Here is a 19,325-nt window from a genome sequence, read left to right on the forward strand (position 1 = left end):
TTTTTTGACACAGCTTTCGTAAAAGTAAACTCGAAAATGTTTTACGCAACATCATTTGCAAAGTGAAAAGAGTCAATATTTTATGATGAGACTTTCGTAGAAAAATTGGCAGCATTTACGAAATGACCGCATCAAACTTGCTACGTAGCGACCTGTCAGGCCTCATAAAGATTCACCTTTGCGTTCTCTTTTGAATCCCGACCAAAACGCTTTTGGTTTCGTCTCAATCAGAGTTTCCGTTGAGATTTTACGATGAAAACAAGTAAGACTCGTCTAAACTCCTTGGCTTGCTCCTACTCGCCCTTACCTCCACCTTTGTGTTCTCCTTCGAATCTCGATCGAAACGTCTCTTGTGTCGTCTCGATTGGAGTTACCATTGAAACTTTACGATAAAAAACCGCAAAGACTTGTTTTCTCGCATGAATTCAAATTAATCGTATAAAACGACAACGGTTAACTTAACACTTTAGCCGCCTCAACTATACGATTACGTTGAACCTTTTTATAAAAATTTACGTCGTATCTAAGGAGAAGATAATAGTCAAGTTCGGAAGATAGTTGTCAAGTTTCAAAGGATAAACCCCAATATCAAAAATGGCGAACATACACGAGAAGAGGAATGGGAAATAAGCAAGCAAAACTGAGAAGAGACAAAACTGCATCTCCGAGAACACTAAGGTATGTCCGACTTGTTTCAAGATCAAACTTGGAATTTTCGTAGGAAGGTACTAAGAAATAAAACGCTTTTGAGACTGCCATAGAATTTTAAGGAACTTAAAACTTAGGTGGATAGTCTAGTGAACTAAGTCATAGGCAATTTTTCCTATTGCTCTCGCAGATCTTGCTAACCGATCTAAACTCTCGCAAAAATGAGAAACGATTGCCACACATACTTAGCTCGCTTCCCAAAAAAAAAAAAAGAACTAGAGGCACGCAAATCGTCTTAAAATCGATTCGTTCCTAGCAACTTTCTTAAAAACCGACATCTTCCAAGTTACCAACCTGAAAACCACCAAGTCGCAATCCTAGTGTCGTCTTCAAACCGACCCGGATTGTCGGTCATTCTATTCCTCAAAAAAAAGGAAGGGAGTAGGTACGTATACTATACTCGCATACTCCCTTACTTCAAAAAACGTTTTGCCTCGGCATAAAAGAAAATGCTTTTGACAAAGTAAATTCTCGCAGTAATAGGCAGAAAACACTTAGGCGATCGGATGCCTCAATAAAATCGTTCCAATAGGCAAACGACAATCTAAGATTTGTCTAAACGCCAACAACATATCTAAAACATCACAAACATAATCTCGAGAACTATACAGCACCTCTTATCGCGATCATGCGTTTAGAAAACCTGTACCAATATCAAACTAAAACTCGACGATTAGCCAAAGTCTGGAAGACCCTTTCGACTTAAATAAAACGAGTTTCGTAAAAAAGTCAAAAATTATACGAGAAAATCTTCAACCACCAGCATTTCTTTCAGTTTCCGTTGAACCTGGTAAGTCACGGAAAATCATCGATAAAGTTTCTCACAACTAGATCATAACAAAATAACCTTTGGTAAAACTCCATGAGTGATTCCAAGGAAATCTCACCAAAGATCGAAATCAAAGCAGAAACGCATCCCGTAAAATCTGCGGAAACATCGTTACTTTGACATATCTGATTTACTATCATCGTAGAGCACTGACTTCTACGTTTCACTTACCTCGGATATATCCGAGCAGGAAATAACCTCGAAACTGACTCTGCAGGGGTTCTGGGTCGAGACTCTTAGGCTTCGTCTTCCTCGGATAAAAAGGAAACAATTTTCATACGACTAAAGGAAACATTATACGAAATATTTGTCGTATAACTGAAACCTAAAGCAAAGATCGTTTTCAACACCCATGGGCCATCTTATTACATGAAAGCTCCGGCTTACTTGGCCTATCAATCTCGACAAACTCCCTTTGGCCCTCGGCTAACTACGCCTTCCCGTAAAGCCCGAACCAGAATTCGGCATCCCTTTAAGGGAAAATCGTAAACTAACACGGCTTTGGTGTTAACACAAAAGTGCCATGGTTTAATTCTTTACCAACAACGTCCTTGGCTATAAAGCTGAGCACAACCTTCATGCAAAGCCAAAACAATTGAGCGACCACCGCTCCAATAACTTGACGGCTAAACGGTAATCCGCAATTTGTCTTGAAACGCCAAGTAACAATTACACAAACAATTATCGTATGACCCAGAAACGGGAATCATACAGTAAATTCGTCATAACAAAACTCAGCCCTAACAACCAAACAGTTAACGGAAAGGTTGAACTTGTCAAAAATCGACCAAGTTCCATATACTACGATTCACTTTAAGCCTGCTGTGTTTTACTCGTAAAATGCGGCATGTAAGGAAATCTCGTAACAGAGCTCCTATAGCTATACGAAACATCCTCAAATATACACGAAAGAAATCTCGGAAGGCCAACACCTCACAAAACACAGTATCGGAGGATGCCTCTTTCCGGGGACAAATTTACGCGACCCCTTGGTCCTAACTCCTCGATCGCAAATCTAATCCAAACAGGAACAACAATTTTGGCTGCGAACATCCGTAGACAAACCAAAATGTTTCTCAAACGCAGGGTTAAGACTAAACCCTTGCAATACCACATAACATCTTCAAGCCCGCGAACATTTCGAGCACGAAACGCGGCATACGAAAGAGAAACCAATCTTCAGCATTGCGAGACGTCGCATACGCTTGAAGAAACATTTTTCGACAAAAATACCTTCCTCGATAAAAACACCATCTTGAAGGACCAAACAATCATACGCACTAACACCCTCTTAAAACATATATCCTTCGCGAAGATTCAAAAACGGTAATATCTAAAAATAAGTTTGTTGCTGATCACAACAAACTCTTAACAGTCCTAAACAGACTTAGCCATCTCGTAGAGATAACTCTCATACACCCGACACAAGGGTAATAGCGCTATAAAAGAAATCCAAAATTTTGGTCAGTACTTCCAGGAGACTTAGAAATTGTCCTTGGAGAGATGCTCGGTTCCAACCATACAAGCCGTATAAGCCGAGAACCTATCGCGGACTTTAAATCGGTATGGAATCAAGTTGAAACTGTAACGGGATACGTAAGCCGAATTAGTCATCGCACCCCTTAAACCCAGAAGTAAGCCTAGGTCTTGCCCTAAACCCATCACACTGGTCTCTAACATCTCTAGGCATGATATCAAAAGATACGAGATCCCCAAATATGTCTCTTCGCTTGTATTCCAATGTTCATGAAGTTCCGAAAAGCAAAATTTTCGTACATTCTCATCTAAAACGAACAGTGAATATAACGATCTACAAAGAGTTAGATATGAGATGACAACTCATACTCTTCCCTCTACAATCAAACGAATACAAACATGTTCTTAAAACGCGAAACACAATTTATTAAAAAGTCGTAAAGCGGCTGGGATTCGAAGCCACATGCTTTCAGTTCCGAAAACATAAATACGGCCACACTTGGCCAAAGCAAACAGCCAACAAGGGTAGTTTCAAGGCCGACAAAGGTCCGATATAAAATGTCATCAACAGCAACATGCTACGTAGCGACCAAGCACGTACACGGCTCGGTCGCTAACTTCCCCAAAATGTCGATACGACACGAATCCATGCATTCTCGTCTACTCTTTAATGCTATCTCCCGTAGGCCATGGCTAAACCATTCTTTGTTTCTCATCCCTCGAAGTCATCAGTCAAACTTTATGATAAAAACCGCGGGAAGTTTGTTTTTATCGAAGAAACCGTAATAAACGTTTCGAGTCAAAGACGGCCCAAAGAGGCCTAAAACGCAACTCGAAGCCCACTTACGATTTCTTAACCGAAAATCCATAAGCCTTATGACGGTTTATGCTTGGTTCGTAAGGCAAGATAAATGTCAAGTTTCCGCGGATAAATGTGAAGTTTCCGAAGATAATCACGAAGATCGGAAAAATTGGAATATCTCCATTTTTGAGCTATGACGGCTTAAGGGCAGAAGGGGAAAAGCGCAAACCGACCTAGGAGCAAGTATATAAGGAGTCCTAGGCGAGAGGCAAAAGGGGATCAGAGACACATCAAATTTAGCACTTAGAGCATTTTAGGCAACTTTCCTTTTCTGTTATTCGAGCTGCGACTCAATTAGGTCTTGCAGTCTTAGGGTTTTAAAACTAGGAATCTCGCCGACAGCTCTCGTAGCCCAGGCTCTTACCTTGTTGTAATGCTCAAACGCGGATTCGGAATAAGATCTATTTTTCTCTTTTTTTGATTTCTTATTTTTCTCGTCTTTATTTCGTGTTCCGATTGCTTGGCGTATGGTTTAGCAGATACCCGGGACCTCTGAGAAATTAGGGTTTTCCTAACTTTCCTAATTTAAACGGAAATCGATAGTGCTAATTTCGGTTCCCACACTCCGCCAGCCATATGACGGAGAATACGAACGAATCGGTTCAAGGGGTGAGACATTCCTGTAATACCGATCTTTTAAAACTTGAGCAAATAATGTGTTTGGCTTCTCTATCAGACGCCATAATTGTTTACCAAGCATCGCTATATTAAAATCAGTGATGTCTTTGAACCCCAAACCTGCTTCATCCTTATTTACACATACTTTGTCCAATGATTTCGAGTGCATGCCTCTTGTGCTTCCCCCTGGACTCCACCAGAATTGTGCTACCGCGGTCGTCAGTTTTTTTTTTCAGTTGCCTTAGGTAAACGATAGCAAGACATCACATGATTTGGCAATGCCGTAACCACTGATTTAATAATCACTTCCTTTCTTCTTTTTGTGAAAAGCCTAAAAGTCCAACCATTGACTCTATTATTTAGCCGGTCCTGCACAAAACTAAAAACTTTTATCTTGGAGCCCCCAAGATTTTATGGTAAACCTAGGTAACATCTCATTCCTCCAATATTCTGGATACCCAAAATATCTCGTAACTCCTGTATGGCCGATTCCTCAATCTTGTGCCCAAATTGAATCGAAGGACTTATCAAAATTTAAGAGTTGACCCGAAACTACCTCATACTACTTTAAGATCCTGAGAATGGTATGACACTCTTCTCTTTGAGCTTTACAAAAGAAAAGACTATCGTCCGCAAATAGCAAATGAGATATCGATGGACAGGCTCTGACTACCTTCATTCCCGTTAATTGTTTCCCTCTCTCCGCCTTCTTAATATTTGCAATTAAAGCCTCAATACATAGAATAAATAAATAAGGAGACAAATGATCCCCTTGTATTACATTTTATATATTAAACTATTTTATCACTAGTTTGGATCTTAAATATGTTTTCGTTTTTTATATATATGTATTATTAATTTTATTAAAAACAACAATGTTCAACAGAATCACAACATCTAAAGTATTTATGTGAATAATTGTTTTCCTACTAGTTACTTATTAAGCAAAATAATACTATTTTATTTTATATTTTAACAAGAAAAAACTATTAATATTATGATTACAATAAGATTCATGATTATAAAGAAAGAAATCCAAAAAATAAACTTGTTACTTATCTTTTTTTTAACTTTTCTTGATTTTTATGTATAAATTAATATTTTATATACATATATAAAAGATAAATAAAATAAAATGTAAATAATTAATATAAATAATTAAGTTTTTGCATTTATATTTGGAAAACTGATTGCTGACTACATGAAGTATTGACCATCACATGGCTAACCATGCAAACTAAACTAATGTATACCTAGCTACACGAAGTATATGTTATGCAAGACAACATCCCTCAATTTAATGATGTTATGTAGTTAACATCACGAGTTTAATTTCATTCATCCAAAAAGTGATGTGGATGTCGCAGACCGTTTAAATTTCTCGTTTTATCAATGAAAATATGACGTACATGACAGTAATTTAACTAAATTTAGATTTTAACCCGCATTTTAAAATCGGTTTTATAAAATTTTGGGAAGTAGTGTTTTAACATTTTTAGTTTAGTGTATTGGAAAACTATATAATTATATTATTTGATTTATATTAAATATGAAAATATATAAGATATTATTTAATTTTGTTTTTTTTAATTATTTTAATATGTTTTGTTATTAACTTTTAATAGAATTTCTGTAATTCATTTGATTAATTGTGTGATATATATTTATTTGATCAATTTTTATTATAAAACTTATTTGATGCCAGTTTACTGATTCTAACATTTTATTAATTTATACTCATAAAAATCAAGATAAGTTAAAAAGATAGGTAACAAGTTTATTTTTTGGAATTCTTTCTTTATAATCATGAAGCTTATTGTAATCATAATATTAATAGTTTTTCTTGTTAAAATATAAAGTCAAATAGTATTATTTTGCTTAATAAGAAATTAGTAGGAAACAATTATTCACATAAATATTTTCGATGTTGTGAATCTGTTGAACATTGTTGTTTTTAATAAAATTAATATATATATATATATATATATATATATATATATATATATATAAAGTGAAAACATATTTAAGATCCAAACTAGTGATAAATAGTTTAATATATAAAATGGAATACACGTTTTAAAATGTTAGTTAATAATAATATTTATTTTATAAATAAAATATATATTTTATGTAAAAGATACTGTGACTTCAAATGAAAAAAAAAAAACAATTTCTGGATCAACCATTATTTTGTACCCTCTATTCTAAAATATATGATGTTATAGATAAGTGTACAAATTTTTTAAAAAATTACTTAAAAAATCTCATTAAAATGTAAATTAAAAATAAACATCTTACATTTTGAATTGGTGGGGGGGGGGGGGGGTGGGGGGGGGGTGGGGGGGGGGGGGGGGGGGGGGGGGGGGTTTGATATTAAAGAGTAAACAAACATTTTTGGAACAACTTGTATTTCTATATTTGATCTCTCAAAATGTTTATAAACGAATACTTTTAGGCTTCATATTTGGCTGCTTGTATTCCCATAAAACTGTTGAATAATATTACAAATTCCAAATGCAGAAACTCTAACAAAGACACAAGAAGAATTGTAGAACCGCTTTGGTTGGCTTATTTACACTTTAGGTTTTAATCCAAAGAAGATCCCATCACTCTTTTCAAACGGTTATCAAATTGATGATCATTACAAAAGGGAAAATAATATTTTTTCTTATTTTTGATAATTGATCAAAGAAAATTACAAAAACATTATTTTTAATGATTTTGCAAAAGAAACACAATTAAAGTTAGTTTGTTTTATAAGTTCCCGTGTAGTCTTTTGCTTCAGCTATGTTGGATTTAAATACCGTTCTCTGCTTCCTGTTTCCCTGCTTCATCGTCACGCAGAGAACTCTCTCTCTCTCTCTCTCTCTTCTTCGATCTCATCTCTCCTCTCTACCACCAAATCGATTGGTTTGAACTTTCGAACCCAATCGATTCGATTCACTGAGCCATGAGTTTCTGCAAATGGGTTTCCTTTGTTTTGATCATCCACTTGCTCAACTCTTGTCAGATTTCATCTTCCTCTTCCTTAACCTCAAATGGGTTTTCTCAAATCCCTCCAAAGTTTCTTGCTTTAGCTAAAAGAGACGATTTTTTCGACTGGATGATTGGGATCAGAAGGAAAATCCACGAGAATCCAGAGCTAGGTTACGAGGAAGTAGAGACATCTAGGCTCGTTAGGACAGAGCTGGAGAAGATGGGTGTGTCTTACAAGTACCCAGTTGCTGTTACTGGCGTTATTGGATATGTCGGAACTGGTCAAGCCCCTTTTGTTGCTTTGAGAGCAGACATGGACGCACTTGCTATGCAGGTAACTGATTTTCAGTATTCTAAAATTGGATGTGAGAGAAAAAAAAAACATTGGTTTGACTCTGTCATGGAACACTTGAAACGAGGAACATGTGTTCTGTCTCTTCTCCATGAAAGATTCTAGTTATATGTGCCTCTTTAGAGTAGTTAACTTACTATACTTTAGTTGAAAAATTCTTTTTTGATTCTGTGTGGGATCTTTCTATGCAATTGCTTGAATTGTTGGTGGAATTACTTTGAAACATTGTTCGCTCTCTTCATGGAACATGTGTTTTGTCTCTTTTCCATGAAGATTTTGGTTATAAGTGCTAGTTAAATTACTATACTTTAAGCTGTTTTTATTTTTGAAAATCTAACTGGTTTCTAGCAAAATGCTTTCTCTATATTTGACTTATAGATCTAGTTTCTTATGTGGTGGATTGTGTAGGAGATGGTGGAATGGGAGCACAAGAGTAAGGTTCCCGGGAAGATGCACGCTTGTGGACATGACGCTCACACTACAATGCTCCTCGGTGCTGCAAAGTTGCTCAAAGAACACCAAGATGAGCTACAGGTTGGTGTTTTCTTTAATATAAATTTAAAATCTTTGAAAGTATCTTGATGTCTGGATTCCTGTGTACATTTCTTGGACCATCTTAGGGTACAGTGATTCTTGTTTTCCAACCAGCTGAGGAAGGAGGAGGAGGTGCAAAGAAGATCGTGGAAGCTGGAGTATTGAAGGATGTGAGCGCAATCTTTGGGTTACATGTTACAAATCAACTGAGTTTAGGTCAAGTGAGCTCAAGAGAAGGTCCGTTGTTGGCTGGTAGCGGCTTTTTTGAAGCTAAGATAAGCGGGAAAGGAGGTCACGCAGCTCTTCCTCAGCACGCCATAGATCCGATTCTGGCAGCTTCAAACGTTATTGTTAGCTTACAACACCTCGTTTCACGAGAGGCAGATCCTTTGGACTCTCAGGTATATAGATACAACAATCTTTAGCTGTTCAAGTGTCTTTACATAGAATGTGTTGATGTATATGAGAGTATTTGCAGGTGGTTACAGTTGCTAAATTTGAAGGCGGTGGTGCTTTTAATGTGATTCCAGACTCTGTTACTATCGGTGGTACATTCAGAGCGTTTTCAACTAAGAGCTTTACACAACTCAAGAAAAGAATTGAGCAGGTTAGTACACACTGGTGACTGATGTGTAGTGTTGAGAACAATGTTTAAAAAACTTACCGGAGACTGAACCGGATAATTATTTGGAGCGGATCACGGTTAATATGGTTCGACCGGGTTAAACTTGGTTCATTTACCGGGCTCAAAATATTTTAAATGCATAAATTTAAAAGTAATATTAGTAAATATGATACATAATTCAAAAGTATCAAATATAAAATATTGTAAATATAAATAGTTTTTTAGTTCATTGGTTGGTTTATGGATTATTTATAGTTTTAATGGTTTATATCCAGTACAATAGCTTTGAGATCTAATTTGGTTATTAGACTCAACCCGGCTACGTGACCGGTTGATGGTTGAACCTGGTCCGAGTCGGTCCGATTTTTAAAAACTGGTTCAGACTTTTGTCTTACTCATAAAGCAAAGCTTTTAAACAATGTTTCAGGTTATCACAAGGCAAGCAAGCGTGCATATGTGCAATGCAACAGTTGATTTCCTTGAAGAGGAGAAACCATTCTTCCCACCAACTGTTAACGACAAAGACTTGCACATGTTCTTCAAGAACGTTTCAGGTGATATGTTAGGGACTCAGAACTACGTCGAGATGCAACCATTGATGGGATCAGAGGATTTCTCTTTCTACCAACAAGCAATGCCTGGACATTTCAGCTTTGTCGGTATGCAAAACGAAGCTCATTCACCAATGGCGAGCCCTCACTCACCTTATTTCGAGGTCAATGAAGAGTTGCTACCTTATGGTGCTTCCCTTCATGCCTCCATGGCCACAAGATATCTTCTCGACTTGAAAACTTCATCGCCAAATAAGAGTTACCAAAAAGATGAACTTTGATGCCATTGCTGGCTCTCTCTCTATCTCCCCTACTCGTCGAAATGTCATTTTTTTACAGAGGCTTCCATGTAAAGATCAATAAAGTGTAATGCAATGTCAAGCTTCTGGGGATATGATATATAAGAACTTTACTGCAAAGTGATTTGGCCATTGTAATGAAAGAGTCTCATTGTAATGGAAACATATGTTTCTAAGTGTGGAGTATTAAATGTATAAACAGTTTTCATCATTCTATTAGGTTTATAACTAGGCCTGTGTACATTTATTTGGAACCCCAGAGCAAAACTGTACCAAATCAAAAAAATCGAAACCAAACTGAATTTTATAAATATTCAAAGTGATTATATATCTTTGGAACCGAAAGAATAACTGAATAGATACCTAGGTTTTTAAATACTTAAAATATCACTTATATTTAGTTTTACAATAAAAAATATCCTAAAAATATTATTTATAAATCTAATTATTCGAAAACTAACTATCTGAAATTTTTACTCGATATTTTATTTCAAAACCAGAGCTACCCAGATATTTTCTTTGAAAACTTTGACTTATCCATAAAATTTATTCAAATTAATTGAGATTATCCAAAAATCGGCACCAAACCAATTGGATCCAAAATTTTATTGGATATTAGCCGGTTTCCAACTTTGTTATCCGAACTGAGCCGAAACCGAACCAAATTTCATATATAACCGAATTGATCCTATAACCGAAAAAACTAAACCAAATTAACCTAACTGAATCGAAAACCATAATGCCCAGGCATATATATTTCTTAAATACACTGTTCCAATGTGAAACTAAAAGCTGAAACCGTCAAACTACAGAGGATGGCGACGTTATGCGTTTCCTAGGTTTATGCTTATGTTACACTAAAATGATAAATCAGATGAGAGTTTTTAGAATAACATTTCTCAATGGATTCGTCAGACAAACATTGTCGAAGCATAATAAAATAAAAAAAAGTTGAGATCTTTTAGATGAAAGTGATGGATATGGAAGAAGGGGTTAAAGATAATGCTGCATCACCACCCCCTAAATCAAGAATCACAAACCAATCTAGGGCCCTTGTGTCAATACGTCTGCTTCAGGTTTTGTTGTTGTTTCTTGTTTTGACTCTTGGGATCTCCGTTGTTAGTATACACATGATCAAGTTCTTCAAGATTCAAGATCCTGTGTCTTCAACCACGTTGGTCTCTATGTATGATCACGAGGCCGTTACATTAGAGAGCTTTCTTAGGCCTCCTTTGAATGTTTGGCACACTATGAATGACGGTGAATTGCTTTGGCGCGCTTCCATGGAGCCAAAGAGACATGACTATCCGTTTAAACGGGTTCCTAAGTTGGCTTTCATGTTTCTCACCAAGGGGCCTTTACCATTTGCTCCACTTTGGGAGATGTTCTTTAAGGGACATGAGGGTCTTTACTCAATCTATGTTCATGCATTGCCTAACTACAGATCAGATTTTGATAGGTCATCTGTGTTTTACAGAAGATACATCCCAAGTCAGGTACTGTCTTTGATTTTTCAGGTTACAGCCATTTTATTAGTGTTCCTCCTCACGTGTGTGAATTTTTCTTATGAATTATAGGCTGTGGCATGGGGAGAGATGAGTATGTGTGACGCTGAAAGGAGGCTTCTAGCTAGTGCGTTGCTTGATATATCTAATGAATGGTTTGTTCTGCTGTCTGAATCATGCATTCCTCTAAGCGGTTTCGGCTTTATCTATGGTTATGTCTCTGGATCAAGATATAGTTTCATGGGTTGTGCTGACGAGGAAGGACCTGATGGGAGAGGAAGATACAGAAACGGTATGGAACCTGAGATCACACTTAGCCAGTGGAGAAAAGGGTCTCAGTGGTTTGAAATTAACCGGAAACTCGCTCTTGAGATTGTTCAAGACACCACTTACTATCCCAAATTCAAAGAGTTTTGTAAACCACCATGTTATGTTGATGAACATTACTTCCCTACAATGTTGTCTATGAAACATAGAATTTTTCTGGCTAACCGGACACTGACATATACAGATTGGTCACGTGGTGGTGCTCATCCAGCTACTTTTGGTAAGGCTGATGTAACAGAAGCTTTCCTCAAGAATCTTCCTGGAGCTAAAGCCTGCCTCTACAATGATCAGAGGTCTCCTGTTTGTTATCTCTTTGCTAGAAAGTTTGCTCCAAGCGCATTGGAGCCCTTATTGGAACTTGCACCCAAGATTCTTGGGTTCTAATAGATCTTACACTTGTCAATCTTGGTTTTGTTCTGGAAAAGTGCTTGAGTTTGGACTGTGAACACCACAACTGATCATTAATAAGTCTCTTCTTACACAATGATACTTGAGGTATTGTGATATTCAAACATATTTTTGACCTCAGAGATGTTGAATAAAGAGAATTGAGTTCTTTGTCAGTCATCCTTGGTTAGGTGTCTACTTATTACACTTGTGTGATTCCGACACTGACCAATTCTTCATATACCCGAGCTTACCAGCACAACAACTATACTACTCTTTTTTCACTCAACAAAGATGCTAAGTCTTTCCTGATATAACCACCTCACATCTTAGTCATTTTTTGTTAGGAGTGCAATGAGTTTGTATATTGTAAAGCAAAACCATACAAAGCCTAAATTAGGGTGGTAGCTGTAGCATTTTGTTACTCCAACTCACAAAAAGCAAATATATATTACAAATGTTTTTCACACCCCAATCATTACAACATAAAATCAATAACTTATCATCGCAAACGAGGAGGTGGATTAGAACCAAAGCCAAGGGCAAGATCTTCAACTGAGTCTGTTGACACAACTGGCAAATCTTTTTTCCTCTCAACTTCTGCAGCCAAACTCTCCTTAAGAGCCGTCACTACTTGACTCATTCCAGGTCTGTCACCAGAGTTTCTACAAACGCAAGCCACAGCGATCTCCACGGTCTTAAACGCAGAGGTTGGATCATAGTCTCCACAAAGGCTGGGGTCAAGAATCTCTTCAATGTTTTCTCTTGAGAGCAAAGACTCAACCCATTGACTTATATGCATCCTTTCCTCATCCTTTATGATAGCGGGTTTCGCTGTAACAATCTCTAATAGAACAACACCGAAACTGTACACATCACTCTTCTCTGTTAAGATGTTTGATGTGTAATACCTGCAGTGAAACATCCAATCTTTATTTGAAAATAGCAGTTTTTTGTTTTTGAGAAATTTAGCAAAGATTTGAGCTTAGATCTTTACTCGGGGTCGACATATCCAGGTGTCCCGGCTATAGCTGTATTCATATGACTTCCTTCTGCTGCATCAAACGCTCTCGAAAGGCCAAAACCGCCTAACTTGGCATTGAAGTTTTCATCTAAGAATACATTTGTGCACTTGACGTTTCTGTGAATGATTGGTGGCGTGCAGCCAGTATGCAAATACTCAAGTCCTATATAAAGGCAAGGGAGTAATTCACACTTTACGTTTTATTACAGAACACAAAACTCCAAGAGAGAAAGCACAGAGTGGGTTTCAAGTGCTAACCTTGTGCAACATCAACCGCAATTCCAAGTCTATCTTCCCAGCTAAAAACAGTTGGACTGTTCTCTGCACAAGACAAGTTTCAAAAATCAAACACTGGTTTTACCTCAAGAAGAATATACAGCATTTTACTAATGAAGAGTTGGCCTAGTGTATAAAACTCAGAGATTATTTAGTAGGTAACTTTTAGGTCATAGGTTCAAATCCAAAGAAGAGTTAAACTACATGGCATGAGCCTTGCTTTAGAGGATGTATGGGGGCTACAGGCCCGGGATTCAAAAATGTAAAAAGAATATAAAGCATTTTACAAGTGTGAATGCAGTAAAGAACCTGAGATGTGTTGTTTCAAGTTTCCATTAGCCATGTACTCATAGATAACCGCCAGTTTATCGCCTTCATTGCAATAACCAAGCATGGTTATAAGGTTTTTATGATGAATTCTGAAAAGGTGTTTGACCTACAATTAGCATGCACATGAGCTCTTCTAAGTCATAGATAACCGCCAGTTTATCTCGTCCATTACAAAATTCATGGCAAGTTATTGTCTTACAGAAAGAGATTTGGCATATACCTCTGCTCTTAATTGTTTGTAGCCTTGAGAAGACAATGAAGACACAAGTTTCACTGTCACTTCCTTACCATTTAACTGTCCGAGGTAGTTTCTCCCAAAACCTACTTTCCCTTGATCTCTCTCAAACCCATTTGTGATATTCACAATCTCTGCGTATGTAAACTTTCTGTTTGCAGGTTCCATATCAAAGCCATCCACTGCTGTTTCATTCATGTCATGGTCAGTCATTCCACTCTCTATTCTCTGTAATGACGGACGTGTAGAGAAACCGGTTTCTCTTCGCTGCATTGATGGAGGCATTGAACCGGTATCTCTCCTAAGTAATGACAGTCCATTACTTGAAGCTGTGATTGTTCTGTGGACCGTTCGACCTGCAGCAGAATAGTAAAACCTACCGTAAATGTTGTGAATGACCCCGCAAACTATACTTGAAGAAAGCAAGAAAACTATAAAGAAAAATTCTATCGAAGCAAATTGTTTTAAAGTTTGTATATTGATTAATTGTGTGAATGGATAAATTAAAACCCCTTAGATCCGTATTTATACTGCATCAAAACCCAATATTCTTTAGGCAAACTACATTATCTAGTATAAGCGGTTTTCCTAATAATCCTAACAGATATACCGAATGGTGACAATTTACTGGTGCACCAAGATTTTAAGCCACGTTCAGAATCAACAATGACCATTTCATGTAAACTAAGAAAACAAGTAACATAACTAAGAAACATACCTTGTTTTTTCTTTCTAATGAAGATAAACAGTATAGCTGCAGATATAGTAGCGATGAGAACGAGCCCTGCAAGTGATGCAACTAAGGCAATCACAAAACTGGGAAGTTTCTTCTTCTTGGATTTGTTTTGTGTGAGCTCTTCACAGGCACCTGTAGTAGCACAAATACTTGGATTCCCGTCGATACTGCAGATATACATACAATTGATTATGAGTTGAATCATATAACGCTTTTGAAGCACGTAATGAATGAGAAAGAGAAGTGTGTTTGAGTACCTGAACGACAAGCCGCTTTTTCCCATGAGAATAGACGGTATAGGCCCACTAAGCTGGTTGTTACCCAAGTTTCTGCAAAAATATAGAGTGGCTAATGTCATTTACTAATTACTGGGGGCTATAAATACTATAACTAGTTAGGTGTGGTTGAGCAAAATACACACAGAACTCTAAGGAACTGAAGTTGAGCCAAGAAAGCTGGTACTGGTCCAGTCAAATTGTTGTTAGACAAGTCCCTAAAGGTAAACACGTTAGAGAATTCTACTATTTGGATATAGTAATTACCAACAAAAGCTACAAACTTACAGGACTTGCAACTGTGTAAGAAGCGATATATCAGATAATATATCTCCTGTTAATCCGGCTGATGATAAGTTTCTGTTTCATAGAGAAATAAACCAATGAGATTCACTTACAAAAATATTGCTCTAGGCATGTACCTGTTGATATAACACTTACAAAGCTATTACTCTAGGCGTGCTTGTGCCATTGTAGCTACAATTCACACCTTCCCATGTGTAAGCTTGAGGCACACACACATCTCCTTCCCAGTTTCTCTTGACTTTATATGTAGACTTAATATTCCTCATAGCAGAAACTATATAATGCTCACAGAGAGAAAAACAGTAAGACAGAACCAGCAAAACTGAAATGGACAGCACAAGGATGAGAGAGAGCTTACGGTCGTTTTGATCTGTTGAAGATTGCGGAAGCTTGTTTACAAAGTAAGCCTCCATAGCGTTGATAAGAGGTGGAAGAGTTGAATCTCGACTCTGACTAATAGAAAACTGGAAGCTCTGTTCCGACAAAGGATTAGAAATAGACAGAACTAAGGTCTCCAAGTAGGTAAGACTAAACGGTCTCCCAAAACTGTTTCCGTTGAACGAAATGATGAACTCTCTTTTTGATACAGAACCAGAACTAGGTTCTTGAAGTTCAGAGAAGTACAAGTAGAAGTAAAACTCAAGAGAAGGATCATCTGGAGTCCATCCAAAGTCTACAGACCCACCAGAGGTTTCCGGTACAACTGCTGTTCTCATTACAGCTTGTGGAAGATGAAACTTACCGCTACTGTTGCGTGAGGAAGAAGTCGACCGCTCACTAAACTGCTTAGACCCGTTTGGTGTAGATGGAAGCCATATTCTATCAAAAACATCATCTGGATACCTGACCGTTAGATTGGTCGATGACCCGAAATCCAACCGTTGAAAGAGCTGGAGTGATTCAGACTTGGTTGCATAAGAAGAGTTTGGCAACTGTCTAAGTTCCAAAACCGATATAAAAGGTGTACCGTTTCCTGTATTCACCAAACACACTTGTAACGTGTCCGTCAAGACAGAGTATATAATCTCTTTGGACACTGTTCCCTCAGAAGACTCCAGTTTAACACTGCCCCATTTGTTTGGTCCCAAGTGAAGATCAAACCCAGGTAACTCGTTCCTTGCATCATAGTTTCCATACATAAAAGCCGCTCTGATCAGATACTTGGCGCTGACGTTAACACCAATCTCGTAACAGTTTCTGACTCCCTCTGGAAAGCTTCTAACGGACCACATGCTCTGCATCATGTTTGCTCTGTACTCAGGCGCCACGAAGCTGCTGGCTCCTGTATCCGTGTAACTCGAATCCGAAACATACTTTATACCTTTTGAAGACTCCGTGTAACTCGAATTATCCGGTTGTAACCCGCAATCTATGCTAATGAATCCTGATTCGTAACCAGTTTTAACAAACTTTCAGACATAACAAGAAAGAGAGACCAAAGCATAATCGTTGTTTGACCATATAAAGATTTGAAAATTTTCAAACCTGTTTGATCTTGTGCATTGGAAAGATTGATGAGAACCACACAGCAAAGGAGCGTAAGAGCCTTGGATACCATCATCTCTGTGCTTTCAGGAAGTCATCATCTCTTAAATTGCGACTGTTTTATCCATTTCTGACAAAGGAAGCAAAAGAACGTAAGAGTTTGTCTTGTTTTGTCCAAGTCAACTTCTTCTAACACAATGTCAACTTCTTTTTTTTTTTTGTGCTCACAAGTCACATAATGTATAAATCATTATCTTATACAACTAGTAGACACTAATCAAGAAAAGCCAACTAGTTTTATTTTTATTAATTTTAGTTTGTTTCTTTAAACAACTTGTATCTTCTTGTATGCTAATGAACAGGTCAACTCTGAAGTAGACAAAGACCAAAGACTTTTCTTTATTTCTTTGATTTGAGTTTGACAAAAGAAACTTATGTTCACATGGGTTTTATTCTCATTCTCTGTAATTCCTCTGTAATTATTGTAGCCGTAAATAAAAAAAATATTTTTTTTTTCTAAAAAAATAGATGCCTAACTTTGTAACCTTGCAAGAGTGATTCGGTACAGTATCTCTCACCATGATTTGATTGAGCAAACCCTTTCCCAGTGGTGTGTGATCTGGAAACTGACGGCGCCTTCGACATTGATACTCCTTTGTAATCGCCGGTGAAACCCTAGTTTCATCTACAGTTGGAAACTTGAAGGCGTTAAGACAAGAACAGTAATATGAAGATGGTATCTGTTGGGTCATAACCATTGTCAAGAGAAGAATGCGTGTATCAAATTGAAATCTGAAACTTGGAGATAGTTTTGGCTTCCCGAAAGCCTTTTTTCTATTAATTTGACTAAACTCAGACCTAATGTAGAAAATTAAAAACATTTTAATCAAACCACTAGACAGCTAATTTCCAAAAGAGAGTAAATCAACGTGGTATCTATCTATCTATCTGTACTAATAAAGTAGGCTCATCTGTATTCTCCCGCTACCACGTCAGCAAGTACATAAAGATTTTTGTTGACAGCTGACACTTCTTTATTCTGCAGTTCTCTTTATTTTCGTTTCGTTAATTAACAAAACGTAATGTGATTTTCAGGTTGGGCCAATGTATCCATCAGGTCTGTTTTCCACAGTCCAACTAAATGGTTTTGTTTGTGTTTTGTAAATTTTGGTTTAGCTATGTGGCCCATGTAAATCAGACAAATCATCTCATCCCTTCCGTATTTGCCTCTGTCGTCTTGAATTACACATCTTTCTCCTTTTTGTAATCGACGAAATTAATGCGAGGCACCACTCCCCGGCGATTAATTTTTGATGTTTATGATGGCATTCAATCGTAGCATTGAACGACCTTTAATCCTTTCACCTCCCATGGCTTGGTCAATAATTTCAAACCCTATATATATATGTATGGAGCTGAAGGGAACGTGGCGGCTCATATTTTCTTCTCAATCTCTTTTATTATACAAAAGCATCTCTACGAAGGTTACGAAAATGGTGAATCCTCAACTGCTTCTGCCTGAGTTGAAAGCTGGTCGGAGTAAGGAAACAGTTGTCAAGATTCAAGAAAGGGGGAGAGCTTATGCGGATGATATTGGTCTGGTAGATGAGCAGGTAATTTCGCTTCACTGAATCTGATATATGTAAACTCATTTCCCCATAGTCGTTTTTTTCTTATCGGTGGTGTTCTATGCATTGCAGTCGACGGTGATCCCACTATTAGCGTTCACCGCTTGAACACCTTCCAACAAGTGCTCAGAGAGGGTGGAAACTGAGCTAAGCGGATTCGATGTAAAAGGAGTAATCATTCTTTCAAGGACCCCACATCACATGTGTCTATTAGATTCAGCCAACATATGGTCGAGGTAACAGACACCTGTAATCGTATACCAACTGATGAAGTTATGATGAGATTATGTTGCTGGCTAAAACAAATACCTACTTATTAAATGTTATAGAAAGCTTCAGCGTGGATTCTCATCCATTACATGTGCATCATGCAATAACAACAACACAGTTGGTGTTCTCAGGTATACTCGATCAACTAAATTTTTTTTCTTTCGTAACAAGCGTTTAAGATTTGGTTACAATCTCACCACTACCAAACAATATAATGTATGTAACTCATGCAGGTACTGTGTCCAGTTGTGTGTCTGATGAGACAGATACGGTTGGGTTTGTCGCGTTTGATGGGGAGATGACTAAACTAACCAAACGCGCGTTCAGTAGAAGTCGCTCAACTTATGGTAAACCAGAGAGAACATTATACAATTGTTGCCTAATTGCTCTAAATGCTAAGTTTTCTATCCAAAAGTTCCTCCCCATGCCTCTCGCCTAGGACTCCTTATATACTGGCTCCTAGGTCGGTTTACGCTTTTTCTCTTCTGCCCTTAAGCCGTCATAGCATAAAAATGGAGATATTCCATTTTTTCCGATCTTCGTAATTATCTTCAAAATTTCGTATTTATCTGCGGAAACTTGACATTTATCTTTCCTTGCGAACCAAGCGTAAACCGTCATGCGGCTTACGGGCTGTTGGTTAAGAAATCGTAAGTTGGGCCTCGAGTCATGTCTTTGGTCCCTTTGGGCCATCTTCTGACTCGAAACGTT

General features: G+C 37.5%; 3 protein-coding genes across 4 annotated transcripts; 2 read left to right on the top strand and 1 right to left on the bottom strand.

Annotated features, from left to right (window-relative positions):
• Nucleotides 1-7,232: 7,232 nt before the first annotated feature.
• LOC106346506 (IAA-amino acid hydrolase ILR1-like 4) lies at nucleotides 7,233-10,041 on the top strand. Its single transcript, XM_013785861.3, has 5 exons — nucleotides 7,233-7,803; nucleotides 8,230-8,355; nucleotides 8,442-8,756; nucleotides 8,834-8,962; nucleotides 9,408-10,041. The coding sequence occupies exons 1-5, from the start codon at nucleotides 7,444-7,446 to the stop codon at nucleotides 9,810-9,812; spliced, it is 1,335 nt and encodes a 444-aa protein (XP_013641315.1). The 5' UTR covers nucleotides 7,233-7,443; the 3' UTR covers nucleotides 9,813-10,041.
• A 237-nt stretch (nucleotides 10,042-10,278) lies between these two features.
• Nucleotides 10,279-12,225, top strand: LOC106351259 (glycosyltransferase BC10-like). Its single transcript, XM_013791075.3, has 2 exons — nucleotides 10,279-11,326; nucleotides 11,408-12,225. Exons 1-2 carry the CDS (start codon nucleotides 10,796-10,798, stop codon nucleotides 12,044-12,046), a joined length of 1,170 nt encoding a protein of 389 aa, XP_013646529.1. The 5' UTR covers nucleotides 10,279-10,795; the 3' UTR covers nucleotides 12,047-12,225.
• Nucleotides 12,226-12,397: 172 nt separating this feature from the next.
• LOC106346507 (probable LRR receptor-like serine/threonine-protein kinase At1g51880) lies at nucleotides 12,398-17,664 on the bottom strand. 2 transcript variants are annotated; one of them, XM_048761789.1, is made up of 13 exons: nucleotides 17,472-17,664; nucleotides 17,295-17,401; nucleotides 16,717-16,846; nucleotides 15,367-16,615; nucleotides 15,214-15,285; nucleotides 15,072-15,143; nucleotides 14,908-14,979; nucleotides 14,633-14,817; nucleotides 13,900-14,270; nucleotides 13,659-13,785; nucleotides 13,332-13,394; nucleotides 13,047-13,236; nucleotides 12,398-12,960 (listed from the first exon to the last, which is right to left on the bottom strand). In XM_048761789.1, exons 3-13 carry the CDS (start codon nucleotides 16,790-16,792, stop codon nucleotides 12,552-12,554), a joined length of 2,886 nt encoding a protein of 961 aa, XP_048617746.1. In that variant the 5' UTR covers nucleotides 16,793-16,846; nucleotides 17,295-17,401; nucleotides 17,472-17,664; the 3' UTR covers nucleotides 12,398-12,551. The 2 variants fall into 2 exon arrangements, with proteins under 2 accessions (XP_048617746.1, XP_013641317.1); XM_013785863.3 differs by having other exon boundaries at nucleotides 15,367-15,505; nucleotides 15,590-16,615; nucleotides 17,295-17,661.
• Nucleotides 17,665-19,325: the final 1,661 nt, after the last annotated feature.

The sequence above is a fragment of the Brassica napus genome, chromosome C6, assembly GCF_020379485.1.
Source record: "Brassica napus cultivar Da-Ae chromosome C6, Da-Ae, whole genome shotgun sequence".
In the NCBI taxonomy this organism is placed as follows: Eukaryota; Viridiplantae; Streptophyta; class Magnoliopsida; order Brassicales; family Brassicaceae; genus Brassica; species Brassica napus.

Excerpts from the sequence above, each read along its gene's own strand:
- LOC106346506 (XM_013785861.3), top strand. The coding sequence starts at position 7,444 with ATGAGTTTCTGCAAATGGGTTTCCTTTGTTTTGATCATCCACTTGCTC. Across the intron at positions 7,804-8,229 it reads TGGACGCACTTGCTATGCAG|GAGATGGTGGAATGGGAGCA; the intron begins GTAACTGATTTT and ends TGGATTGTGTAG. Across the intron at positions 8,963-9,407 it reads TCAAGAAAAGAATTGAGCAG|GTTATCACAAGGCAAGCAAG; the intron begins GTTAGTACACAC and ends ACAATGTTTCAG.
- LOC106346507 (XM_048761789.1), bottom strand. The coding sequence starts at position 16,792 with ATGATGGTATCCAAGGCTCTTACGCTCCTTTGCTGTGTGGTTCTCATC. Across the intron at positions 15,144-15,213 it reads CTTACACAGTTGCAAGTCCT|GGACTTGTCTAACAACAATT; the intron begins GTAAGTTTGTAG and ends GTTTACCTTTAG. Across the intron at positions 14,271-14,632 it reads CATTAGAAAGAAAAAACAAG|GTCGAACGGTCCACAGAACA; the intron begins GTATGTTTCTTA and ends ATTCTGCTGCAG.
- LOC106351259 (XM_013791075.3), top strand. The coding sequence starts at position 10,796 with ATGAAAGTGATGGATATGGAAGAAGGGGTTAAAGATAATGCTGCATCA. Across the intron at positions 11,327-11,407 it reads GAAGATACATCCCAAGTCAG|GCTGTGGCATGGGGAGAGAT; the intron begins GTACTGTCTTTG and ends TATGAATTATAG.